Consider the following 13,357-nt stretch of genomic DNA (forward strand, 5'->3'; position numbering starts at 1 on the left):
TAGTTGTTGTATTTTTTATTTGCAGGGCTTTCTTCTGATATACACTGATGTTATTTCTTGTAGCAGGCTTTCAAAAATAATTAGAGTGCTGAATCATAATCAGGAAGAAATGGTTCTTACATTCAAGACAGTTATTTAAAAAATGTTTTGATGAATCATGCAAAAAAATGCTTGCAAATAGGATTATACTTTTTCATCAATATATTTTTTTGTTTTTTTTCTAAGTCTTAAGAAAAAAGCTTGTGCTTTTAATACTTGAATTGAAAAAATATTTACAGCAGACATAATAAATGCTACATTGCAGTTACAAGACAGGCAAAGTGGTGATGGTCCCACGCTTTACCCTTCACAAAATTCACAGGTTTCACATCTGTTCTGCTAACATCCCAGTTCAGAAGTGTTCAGTCCTGGATTTTCAGTATGCTTCTTTTCTCCAAATCATTCATTTCCTTTAGGATAAGGGCTACGTTGTATCTCAGCTCCTGAAACTTTGCAACTGGCACCTGAAACAGAAGGTTCAGTTTAACAAGCATGATATACCTTAGAAACCTGAGAAACTTTGGGCAGGACATGCCTATGGAGTGTCAGTCCAATCTCTCTTTAACATAAATAAACAAAACAAATTAAAATATATATATTAGAGTTAAGACAAAGTGTTGTAGTTAATAAATCTCACAGAGGCTGTTTGTCTTCATAATGTATGAATGAAAGGGAAGCTTCTGCTGCCAAAAGCAGGTATCTCTTGTATGTACCAGGAGCTGGATCTTGATAACACTAAACTCTTGCAGAGTCCCAAGGCTCCATACAAAAATGTTAAGTCTAACTTAACATTACTGTGAAACATGAAACTAGGTGCTCTTCTCTGTTATTGAAAGGATGTTTTTTTTTTTTTCCTGATATTCCTTTATGTTTTAGAACAGTCAAATAAACACCCATCCAGACCTACAAGCTAGTCTACCATTCCCAAAGCACTTCTTTCCCACTGCTTATTTTCCATCAAGAAAAAGAAGGGTAGTTCAGTAGATTCAGTCAGGGTTTGTGATTTGTGGGCCTTTTAATTTGGACCCAGTTCTGTTACTAACTTCTGTCAAACCATCAGCTGCCTTTGTCTTTAAAGTACTTGAATGCTACAGCTAAAGAAGGGCCACCCAAGAGCTTATTATTTTTGCTTTGACATGAGAAGACAGAAATCAACCTGGAAAACAGCCACAAGACATTCTCATTTTAAACAAGAAGAGAAAACAGATGTAATCACAACACTAGAAAAAAGTTATGGCTACTTAAGGATGGCCAAAATTAGCTAAAGCCAGTATGGCAGAAGAGCTCCTGCTAGTTGACTAGAAATCACAATTTAATTAACAGAAATTGCAGTGATGACTTCAAGATAGTGCAACTCTCCATAAAGGAAACTTCCATTCCTCACTCATACAATGCTTGCAACTAACACGGGAATATCAGACAGACTAATGTATCCAGTCATCACAAGCACGAGATGAATGTCTGAGCAAACAGTCTGAGCCAGACTGGGGCAGTAAAAGTGCACAGAAAACCAAGTCCTGAAACCACTGGCGTAGCCAGTTCAGGGCCTGCCCTAACTCTCCACTACTATTTAACCCAGACCACATAATTTTTCTAGGCTAAAGATACATGGCAATGAAACAACTGCTGCCATCAAATCCCTCTTACAATGCGAGGTCAAAATTTTCAAGTAAGCAAATCCAAAATATCTAACCTACATAAACACATGCTACCCTGCCACATTCTCTGAGAAGTTATATTTATAGCATGGTCACAACCATAAAAATTCTAATTATTTGGGTGAATCTCCTTTCGAAATGCTGTAAGAAGTATGGGAGACAATGCTCTGGGTACAAAAATCCAGTCCCAGATTGTATCCTAGTCACTTTTTCAGATTTGTTACATCTCAAAATCAAGCTTTCCTTTTCCTGTTACCCTGGGGTGCCACACTGATGAGGTTTTGTGGATGCCAACTAAAAGAGATTAAACTAGATTCAATTTTTGAAGAAGTGTATATATAAACATGACTTACAAAGACACTTACCTGTCTCAAATACGAATTCTTTGAGCCTGTACACTTCTGCAGGCCTCAATGTAAATTCCATTTGCAAATGGTGCACCCAAAGCAAGAGGCTTTCAGTTTAGAAAATTTATTTAATTAACTTATTTAAAAACTGTTTAATTCAACTAAACGCTTGTATCAGGTGATGCATACATGTCAGTGGAGACAAGCATAAAGAATCAAATTGCTGTTTATAAGAGAATATTACCACAAAAAAACTATTTAACTAATGAACACAGCAGCTTTCCATTCAAACTGAATACAACATGTTTCCCTATTTCGCCATCTATCCTGGTTAAAACCTGGTTTTACAAGGGATTAATGGTGAGTAACTGCTACAGTGCAGAAGAGGCCTTTTGGCTGTGTGCACTGACTGCAAGTTTACAGTTCGTTTCATAAATTAGACTACTGATTAAGAAGCTAACAATATCTTCAAAGAGATGACAGCCTGAGAGCAAAAAACAACGTGCTGCAATTCAGCACTGCAAATGCTACAAAAGTAACTGGACGAACTGATAGCAGGCATTTGTTTAAGCACAAGCTTCAGAGCTAAGGAGATCAGCTTTTCAAAGGCTAAGAGGTAAAATCAGGTTATAGAAGTATAATGTCTGCTCTCTGTGGGTCATGCAAATATGGCACCCATAAGTTAGGATTTGACGTGGATGAGACTCACTGTGAGAGTTGAGGAGAGAAAACTCTCAGACCTTCCTGTACCGTTTCAAGCTTGAGAAGCCAAATGGAAGGAAGTATATTAAGCTCTGTTAAGGCCCTTCTGAGAACATGTCTGAGCACAGGCACAGATTGAGGGGCAGAGGTTAACAGCAGCACAGTGCACAAATGCCTGTGTCTGCATTGGTGCAGCCCAGACTGCTCTGCAGAGCACCAGCTCATTTACTCTACTTCTTTGTCTACACTGAAGACTCACAGTTCTTTGACAGTCCCTTATCACCCTGCCCACTGCAGCTGATATCAATCATATGAGAAGAATCCAGCATCTGATTTGCAATTTCCAGATGCAGGGGAAGTCGTACGAGGAGCGGATGAGACCCCTGGGTTTGTTGGACCCAAAGCAGAGGGACTGGGGGGAGGCTTCGTGGCAGCCGCAGCTCCTTACAGGGAGCGTAGGGCAGCGCTGAGCTTGCTCTCTGGGGCCAGCCACAGTCATAGCACAAAACTCAAAATGCTTCAGTTCTTATTCGCTTTCTAAAAAACATTCATTGTCAGAAAACACACTGTGCTTAGAAAAAGAAAACAAAACCTAGGAGACCAAGCAGGACAACTTGTTTCTGTGACATACACTTTAAAAACCATTCATAATGGGATTATCTTCTGGTTTTATCATTTTACACAATCCCCGTAGGTTAACAGGACATCCAGTACTTGTTGGAATGAAAGAAAACTGAAGAGATGAGGACTATGTTTACCTGCATTTGGTTTTGGATCAAAGAGCTACTATCTGCAGGAAGATCACTCATCATAAAAAAATCCTGTTTACAGCCAGATTTTTGGTATTCAGATCTTGGCAGCAGCAAAAAGCTGACTTGAAAAGCGAGGCATACAATTTGCTATCAGGTATCTGCACTTCTGCATGCATCAGCCAGACACAGCAACACACCTCCACAGCAGACTAGAAGCAAGGCCCCAAATCATAACAGTTAAGAGCTTGTGCTGGCTTTTATCAAGTGAAACTCATTGTGCTGAGAAGAATTGGCCTGAAGTCCAAGGTATCACTCAAGTTCCATGGAAGGTCTCAGAAGAGTGCTAACAGGCTGCTATGAGGATTTCCCACATTGGGGTGAATCTGATCTTCTGTGAAGTGAAACCCCCAACACCTGGCAACGTAGCACAGAGTTTATACCTTCCTCAACAGCTGTACTGTGAAACATTACACTAAAATCAGTCCAACTCTCTGAGCCTAGAGTGCTTTGATGCTTCTTCCAGACTACTACTAATATGTGTACTGAAGCCAAAATCTTTTAGGAGTTCAAATGTGACAACAACTGTTATGCACTGAACTCCTGTACGCACTACCATGTTATTTATAGAACAAATAGCATTCCTTTTTAAAGGTTAAAATATGAAAGAATGTATGTTTTTTTTTTTTTGCAAGCCATTACATATAGTATCAGAAATACTGCCGCTGACTAATCCTGATGCTGAGGTAAAAAACAAATAAGCTTTTTACTTTCTTTCTAGCAGCAAGATCTGTGCTAAAGAAAACAAAACTACCTCTGCCACAGAAAAGAATGTTTTACCAGGCAGGAAGTTTAGAAGTGTATCATATCTTATATAAACTACCCTAGTAATTTTCCTCCTCTAAAAAGCCATCATGAGGTCTGGAGGTTAGAGCTGATACCAAAACTATAATTTTAAAACAAACTAGGTGTTATGCAACAGTACTTTCCAGTAACTAATATAACTAATATTCATATAACAATTGAACTCTCGGCCAAATGTGCATAGGAACAAGATATGAAATGATTTTGGTTGGCAATCAGTTATATATTGCATGTGGTTGCAGCAGACATGGAGGAAAGCAAACCGATAATGCACTGTTTACAAAAGCTTTAATGTTTTAAATAGTAGTTCAACTTCCTGAAAAGAACTTTAAGTGCTTTCTTTTTTATTTGTTATGGCAATCAGACTTACTTCAAAGCGATGAGCTGTCCCATCTGAAAGCTTCATCAGCATTAAAATAGATGGTTGAAGAGCACGGGCCAGTGAACTGAAATTATTTACAATATTAGTATTACAACAATAAACATCAGCAGTGTGACAGGTACACCACTGTACATTGTACAACTTCAGATGTTCCTATTGGCTTTACCTGAGTAATTTTTATTACAGAGCCACAAAGACGGGAGTCCTGTCAAACTTACCTCACAATTTAGACTAAAAAATCTGAATATCTTAATAACAGCAAGAAAATGCTAACGAGGATTTTCGTTTTACACAAGCTATGAAAGGTGTAAGAGCTGACCAAGTCTGGCTAGCAATAATGCACTTTTTTTTTTAGTGCAGTTTTCTATGTTGTACTAACTCTTTCCATCCCTTCATTCTTTCAACTGCCATCTCATCCGAGGAACCAAGCTCTCCCAATCTTCATTGTAAATTAGCAAATTTGGGTTGCTATTTATTTTACATGATGACCCAAAGAGGGAAAATGAGTCATCGTTGTGCAGCATTCATCAACGGATGCTGCCAAAACCTGCTCAGGTACTGACAGGTGTTCCAGCCAGAAGCCATGCCTCTCCACAGAGGCTGCAGCTGAATGATAAACAAGGATTCCCATGGGGAGGATGACTGTAAAGGAAAATAAGAAGGAAAACAGAAAAAGGTAACGTGTTGCTCCTGTGCTGTTTGGAAAGCAATCACAGGATTTGCCAAAGCTTGCAAGAGACACAAGTCTGAAGATGTTTATCTGTACATTTTGTTCTTTTATAGGTATAGATTCTTCTGCATCATGATACCTGTGTGGTGCTTTCAGCACTGCTCATCTGAGAGTCACTTGAACTTGTAGCTTGTGGCCATCACAATTTTCACTTAGACCTTTTTCTTGTTTTCAGAAAGATTCCCCCCAGTCACTTACTGCTCCCTCAACTATGTCAGCAGTGAGACTGAACCCTCTCTCAGATCCTGCAACGCAGGAACACAACAAGAAGTCACTTGTGCTAACAATTTCAGCTACTGACAGAGATTGGATCATCTTCTAATTTCTTTCATCTGAAACAAAAATCAGGAAAAATCACAAAAGGTTTCTACTTCCTGTCTAGCCGAAGATCCATCCCATAACTGCCTCTGCTGTGGCAGATAGCAAGAAGTCATTCAGTGCAGGCATAGACAAGATGATCACACAGAGGCTTTTTTTTATTCCTGTTTTGTGAAAGAAATTAGGAGGCAGGTCAATGACCATTGCATAACTATGGCAATGTGAAGGTGCCTTTCTAAAGCCTTTCTGCCAAATCTTCAGCAGTAGATATGTAAATAGGGTATGAAATTTTATTTAACACACACTAAACATAAACGATAGCCTACTTGAGAAACTGAATAGACAATTTCCCTCCCCTTCTCCTGGCTGGCTGCTTGTGGCTCAATCCATCTAACTGCCCCCAACTGCAAAGTTGTATCAGATCTATCAGGTTTTAAAATAACAAGAGACCAAAACTTGGAGTTGAATGATTCTAGCACAGGAGTTTTAGAGAGTAAACAAATAACAAACATAAAAAGAATATATATCACTAGTAGAAGAAGAAGACAGCAGCCTGTTGGTAAGTGCACGTAACCTTCTGCGTATCAACTGACACACAGTGTTAAAAGAAATCCCTCTGTATCTTACCATTTAATGCAGTAAGAAACACTTCATCACTGTTAATATTTTAGGCAGCATAGGAAGTCAGTTTAACCTGGGACAAAATCTCTTCTGTGGTCATGCAGAATTCTCTTTTTTACCTTGTGGATATAGCTACGTCCACTCTCCACTTGAAGTCCTGGACATTTGGCAGCCTACTTGCTTGTGTCAGAGCTGTGCCTTCAGAAACAGGACGCCTATAGAGCAAATCAGAAACAAGAGGCTGAAATGCAAATTCACAAAAGCGACAACAACCTAAAGGGAGAATAAGATTCCTCAAAACAAACCTGTCTGAAACTTCTTTCTTGTTGTCGATCTATCATCACTTAGAGAGATTTCATGGAATGGTTGAGATTGGAAGGTTATGTGGTCCACCCCCTTCTCAAGCAGGACTACCTAGAGCAGGTTGCCCAGGAACACATCCAGGTCTGTTCTGAACACCTCCAAGGAGGGAGACTCCACAACCTCTCTGGGCAACCTGTGCCAGCGCTCAGTCAGCCACACAGATGACCCAATGGCTCTGACTGAGTTGAGGGTTTAAGATGGCTGTATTCAAATTACCCATTTTTCTTATGTTTAACTGCTATGGCAGCTGTTAAAAAAAGGGACAAAGCTCTTCTGTGTAATTCCAGTAAACTCAGGTCATTATAGATTTTAGTCACTGCGGTGGCTGGCCTATCTATTATTTCAATTCTCACACAGCTGTAAGGCATAGAGAAAGGGACCTACAAATATATCTTCGCACAAATCCAGCAGGAACAAGCAAGCAGGAACAGAAGACAGATGACTCAAGCCACAAAGCTGGACTAAGCTCATTGTGCTCCTTCAACAGAAAGCACTTAGTATTAGCTCACAGCAGTGTTTTAAATGTAATGATATTAGAGTGTACTCTGAAGCACATTTTAAAATAAAATCACAGAGTGGTTCTTGCTAATCCAGCACACTTTACAACCTCCAAATTCCTAATGTAATATATGTGTCAACCCCAACACAACCTTCATGACTTCTGTCTAGACTACTGTTTGAGAAGGCCCAGATTTCCTTTATTACTTATATTACAGGAAGAATCAGGCTCATCAGGCCTAAGTTTCATTCTGTGAGGAAATATAGTTGACATCAATTAAACTTCAGGTGGTTGACAGTCTTGAAAATTTTAATAGCATCTTAAACTCTAGGTAAATTAACAAGCCAAATCTAATACAAAGACATAACAACCACCCATTTTTAGATATACAAAGAGAATACCTTCAGAATGAGATCATTCAGCTGGTCCATTAGGAGGACAGACTGGACATAAGTGTTACTTACATTATTATTATTATTATTTTACTAAGTATCCCATGCCTCTGGTAGTTATTTACAGTACATTTCAAAGCTACTCCAGCTAAGGGCAGGATAAGAAACATTACATCCTTTATCCATGGTGCTAGACATAATCTAATTACAGAGTTTATCTCAGAAAAGAATCCTCTCTGAACAAATCAGGGAGCGTAGGAACTCAGACTCTTTAGTGCAAGTGAGCTGGCCCTTTTAGAAACTGCTGAGAAAGATTAATGATTTGATAAGGTACCAAATGCTGATAGGCTAGGATCCTCCAACACTCTCGTATTTAGCAAAAGTAATATGAGAAAGAATGTATTCCTTCTTGGGGGGCAGTGCTGGTCAGAAGTGACATACATCCCAATGTACAACAAAGTAGTGAGCAGAGAAAATAGATCAGCTGGTTCCTACACATTGTACAGTACTGAATAGGAAGTAGGTCACACAGCTGGGTGCAACCATAAGGAGTCACAGACTAGAGTGGTCATTAGCAGGATTAAACAATAAGAACAGGCCTTTCGCTCAGTGGTGAGTTGCTGCCAGAGCATTGCTTAATTTGGGAAATGCCTAAAAACAGCCACACTGCTGCTGCATCCTTAAGACACGCTAACTCCCTTCAATGGAGGACAATCCATTCAGTGTAGCAACAGCACTGGGCACAGAATGAACAGAGATAACAGGAAGATGTTACACTTAGCAGTGATGGGAAAGGTCAGCAGTGTCCAGAGATTGTTAAATTATAGTATTCCTCTGGCCAAAATGGACTGCACCTCAATACCAGCTCCTCAGAGTCACAGATTTTATATCTCAGATTCAGCTTCTGTCAGCACTTTCTCAGGGTGGAGAGGCAAGAATCCTGTAAGGCTGACAACGTGCACAGTGGCCAACATACACACAGCTATTACAAAAACTCTTAATCAAACCACCAGCTTCCAAGAGGAATAGCAAAATGGAGCAGAAAAAGACTCAACGAACCTTGAATCCACAACCTGTGCAATATAACTACATTTCATAAGCTCTCCATGCCAACAGCTGCAATACACTGTCACCACACGTACGGTGCCTAAGACAGAAGATAGAATGAGTAAAGCAATATGGATCAATGAGAGAGCATCCAAAATGGTATGTCTGCTGACAAGAACATCACCTGCCAAAGGATGCAACAGAGCAATTGAAGATGGAAGATTTGCAAATTTGGAGCTGTAACTGATATAACAATATCAAAACCGGAGACAAATTTGGAATGGGTTGTGATGCACACAATCCTGTAGCCCAGCAGGCCACTGAGCAGAGAAAATGTGTAAGTTAGTATTTGTCAAATGGCACACAGAATGCTCACTCTTGGAAGAAGCTAAAGCTATGCTATCTAAATGCAGTACATTTACTATAAACATTCAAACTGGGGAAGTTATGACTATGCTGTCTCTTAAAAAAAAGTTTTAATTTCATATGCTTATTTTATGGTGTGAATGTGCCAAGTTTTATTTCCCTTTCAGTCTATATAGTTTGATGGAACTATGGAGAAACAGAAATAAGAATGTTAAATTTTCAGCACTTCAGAGTTGTTGTTTAATGAACAAAATGTCAAAAATAGGATAAGATGCCAGAAAAAGTATTAAAAACTCTGAAATTGATTTTTCTGGGTTATCTAGCTCATAGTGAATTTTTTATCAGATGCCATTGCTTAATACTTCTCTTATCATCACAGTCATATATATTTACAATTCAATAAGCATATGCATGATTCACTACTACACTTAAAACTATAAAAGCAGATCTGTCTAGAAATCAAATCCGAGGTGCTCTTCTCTGATCTCAAACCACAGAGCAAGATTACACTGGATGATCACAGCTTTTGAAAGGAGAAAAAGCTATATTTTCCAGCATCGTGATTTCACAGTAGAAAACAGACAACCATGCATGCTTCAAATGACATCTATATTTAACTTCATTCTTCACTGCAAACAATATTTCCATTTTGCAACCATGAATTTTACATTCTTTCACACCTATAATTCAAACAGAATAACAAAGAAAATCTGAGAAGGCTGAATTTATTTTTTTATCCCAAGAGCCATTCATTTTAAAGTAAGATTTTAATCAAGGAACTAAAAATATTTTAAATGCTGGTAACAGCATTCAGACCCTTGTGAGGGAAAGTGAGATAGCACAACGATGATTGTCAGTATACCTGAAACAACTCTAGGTTGGTGATGCCATGTGTTGAATGACTTCACCTCTCAAGGAGGAAAGCTCTACATATGCAAGAAGTTCAAGCAATTTCAGCATACAGAGGAACATAAATAATTGAGTAGAGAACATAATTGAGTAGAAAAGAGTAGGAAAAAAAGAGAGTCCTCCCAAGGAAAAGCATAGAGTCTTTTCAAGAAGTTTCTGACTGGTACACAGTCTGAAGGTAAGGAGGTATATTGCTTGGTGAATGAGTAACAGCTAGTAGAGCAGATGATATCTCATATATATCATCAAGTCACTCAGTCTGAATTCAGCTGTACAATAAGACACGATTAAATGCTGTCTGAGAAAGTTTCTACAAATCACAGCATGTAGAAGGATGCTCACTGCTTGTTTCTCAACAAAGCAAGCCTTTCACTTTTGCTCTAACTTGCAATGATGATGATGATAAGAACACTTAATTCTGCAATTTACTCTTCATCTGTAGGTACTGATTCATTTTACAGAGCATAGAGAACATTACAAAAACTGGTGATGATCACAGAAAAAAAATGGAAAAATGACATGAAAGGTACTTACTGCATACATAGCCATGAATTATAGATATTTATACTGAATCCAAGTAACGGGACAAATCTTCCTCTTGTGAGTTTAGAGAATTTTGCTGTTTCTTCAAGAGGCCTGGAATATGTGTATCTGCAGGGCTGCACAATGCATGATACACAAAAATACTGACCTGTTACCAAAGACAATACTGGAAAAGTCCGTGATGAAATCTTCTGGTATCCTTAAAGAAAAGAGCAACAGAAAATAGATAAGCGTTTTGTAACCACAAATATATGGGCTGAGCTGCAAAAACCTATTGCAGAACACAAAAATAGTATCAACATTTTCCATTTTGCATTGCTTAAAATTGCCATCATCTCTTATGTAAGCACTTCAGTATTGACTCAGTCTACGCTCTCAGGAGGACAGGCTGTTTTCACAAGAGCCCTAAAAGCTGTGCTACAACTTCCTGTGCTACCTAAAATGGCAACAGTGAGTTTCAGAAGAACCCTGTATTTGCCTAATTTCTCTTAGTAAAGAAGTTTTACTGATGTCTCTAACAAGCACAGAAGGCAGATGGACAACACACACTTATAAACATCCCAGGCCCATACATTTCATTTCACTTTCACCTTAAAAGTGCAATGAAAAGAAGACAGAATGACTTGCTCCCTTACAAGTAAAAACAGAAGCCCTTGTAGCTAAGAGTACTTACAAAGAGGAACATATGCTTTTGTGGAGAGGGCAAGGATAAATTTGATGAGCCCATTAAAACAAGCTGGACAGACTAACTCACTCCATCTGCCTTTTGCACTCCACTACTTTACCATTCCTCTGCTGCTGCTGCTGCTTTACAAATAAGCTGCTGCTGATTTCCAGTTCAATATATCAGGCTGTGAGCTGCACAGACAGCAGAGCAAACATTATCTGTCCAGCTGCCTTTGCACAGAGACAGTAACCTCCTACAGAGAGGCATGCTGGACAAGTGGAAGAAGTAACTCCTTCAGCTGCCACAGTTTAATCCAACACTGCCAACAGTTAAATCCAATCAGTGCCCTGAGACATTACTCACCACTGCCTTGAGATGCACAGCAGTCTATCAAAGACAATCAAAGCAAACAAAGAAGTTACCTGTCAGCTTACAGTGTGGGGAAAAAAACAACTCATCAACTCACACAGTAGGGAAAATGAAATGGCAGTTATTTGAGCTTGAACCCTTTTAAGAAAAAGTGGGGTTTAAACAGGTTTTTAAATAGTATTTGGATAGAACTGAATTCATACTAGTAAGCCAGACAGCTGAGGCAAACCAGGAACTGAGGAGGGGAGACTAGGCTGATTATTTAGTTGCTTGTGTCTCTCTAAAGAGATAAGAGTTTCTGCAAGGATTACCTATGCTACCTGTACAAGCATATCACTTAATCCCACCAAATAGCCTCTGAATGTAGCAGAAAAGCTGAAGAAAGGGGGGTTATAATACAGTTATGTGATAACTATCACAATACTTCTTTGACTGTAAGACTGCAGGTCACTAAAATAAAAGCATTCATGCTACCTTTATGCTTGTGTTATTTTTGCCCTGAAGTTAATGATTTTGCTGAAAATTCTGTTCCCATCTCAAGCAGCTTATCACATACAAAGCAGTTCTGACACAGAACATGGTGCAGCTCAGGCCTGAGCTACAGGTGTAATCAGTTTTTCAAAGGAACAGTCCAAGAATGAGATCTACCATAAGGATGTCTCAATCTCATGTTATTGTCCTGAGCCAAAAGGTTATTAAAGGAAGGAAGAAAACAGCATCCAAAATTTAGTATGATTTCATTCTCACTGGTTGAGTCAGTCAGGACAAAAAAATATATAGGCTACAGTATGGCAACCCTACGAAACCAGTACTAACAACCTAATTCACCACAAGTGAGCATGGTTCCCAGCCTCTCGCTTTCCAATAAAACTAGAAGCCCAAATCAGCTGCATCACCAGGAAATTGGGAACGACAAGACTTTGTATGGATGGAATTAGACAGGCTAATTCTCAGCTTCGCTGAAAAGAACAAACTATGAATGATAAATGAAAACAGATAACCCAGCTCAGATCCCACTCCTCTTAAAAGACACATTCACAAAGAAAATTAAAATAAGAAATAAGCATTTTTCTGCCTTAAAATGCAAAATACCTGCCCAAACACTGGATGCCAATAATGCTAAGACTCTGCTTCTCAGTTAATTATGTGTTCTTCGTGCACATGATCACAGGATGACCCGCAGGAGTCACAGCATGAGGATAGAAGTCTGAATGTAATGAGTAGATGCAAACATTTCACGTTCAGGCCCAGCTGTATTGGGAAACATAGAAGCTGACATTTCCCAGAAGAATCAAAGATGCTGAAGGTGGTAGCATTTACTAAGTGCCATAACTCAAGAGTAGAATGAGCTGTTTACTCTTCTGCAAGCTCAGCCACAAGAGGAGAGCTACTCAAGAGAAAAAAAAAAGACTGTCAGAGTCCAAATAACCTCCAACAATCATGGGAGCATATAAGCCACAATGAGCAGCACATAAAACATATGAGTGCAAGCAGCACAGATGCAGATACCTGACCTATTGCTGCTGTATCAGTCAGGTTAACCAAGACAACACAACACAAAAGATTTAACACAACACAGTGGAGAGAAAAAAGATTATTCAGACCGAAAAGTCTTTCTGTATTTCCATACGTAATCCATGAACTTAAAAAAACAATACAGAAGTGTAAGGCATTAAAGCATGGTCAGATGACAAGGACAGAGGATCAGGAATCTTTATTTCCAGATACAGGGTACACAGCCAGCCCAGCCAGTGATTTCTGACACTCCTGTATACCTACTTTCTACTCACTG

At 39.0% G+C, this 13,357-nt stretch overlaps 1 protein-coding gene across 3 annotated transcripts in view; it reads right to left on the minus strand.

Annotated features, from left to right (window-relative positions):
• The window catches only part of COMMD5 (COMM domain containing 5), a 19,040-nt gene continuing 5,683 nt past the window's right edge, over nt 1–13,357 (minus strand). The window contains exons 2-6 of one of the 3 annotated variants that reach the window (XM_085230301.1): nt 10,678–10,728; nt 8,724–8,811; nt 6,530–6,625; nt 4,730–4,805; nt 1–503 (exon numbers count right to left, since the gene is read on the minus strand). In XM_085230301.1, the coding sequence (XP_085086427.1) occupies nt 402–503; nt 4,730–4,805; nt 6,530–6,625; nt 8,724–8,811; nt 10,678–10,728 (413 nt within the window). In that variant the 3' untranslated portion in view covers nt 1–401. Of the gene's footprint in view, nt 504–4,729; nt 4,806–6,529; nt 6,626–8,723; nt 8,812–10,677; nt 10,729–11,559; nt 11,584–13,357 lie in introns of all 3 variants that reach the window. The other 2 variants (XM_085230300.1, XM_003208476.5) reach the window with 2 other exon arrangements.

Source organism: Meleagris gallopavo, chromosome 9, assembly GCF_905368555.1.
Source record: "Meleagris gallopavo chromosome 9, MGAL_WU_HG_1.1, whole genome shotgun sequence".
Lineage (NCBI taxonomy): Eukaryota > Metazoa > Chordata > Aves > Galliformes > Phasianidae > Meleagris > Meleagris gallopavo.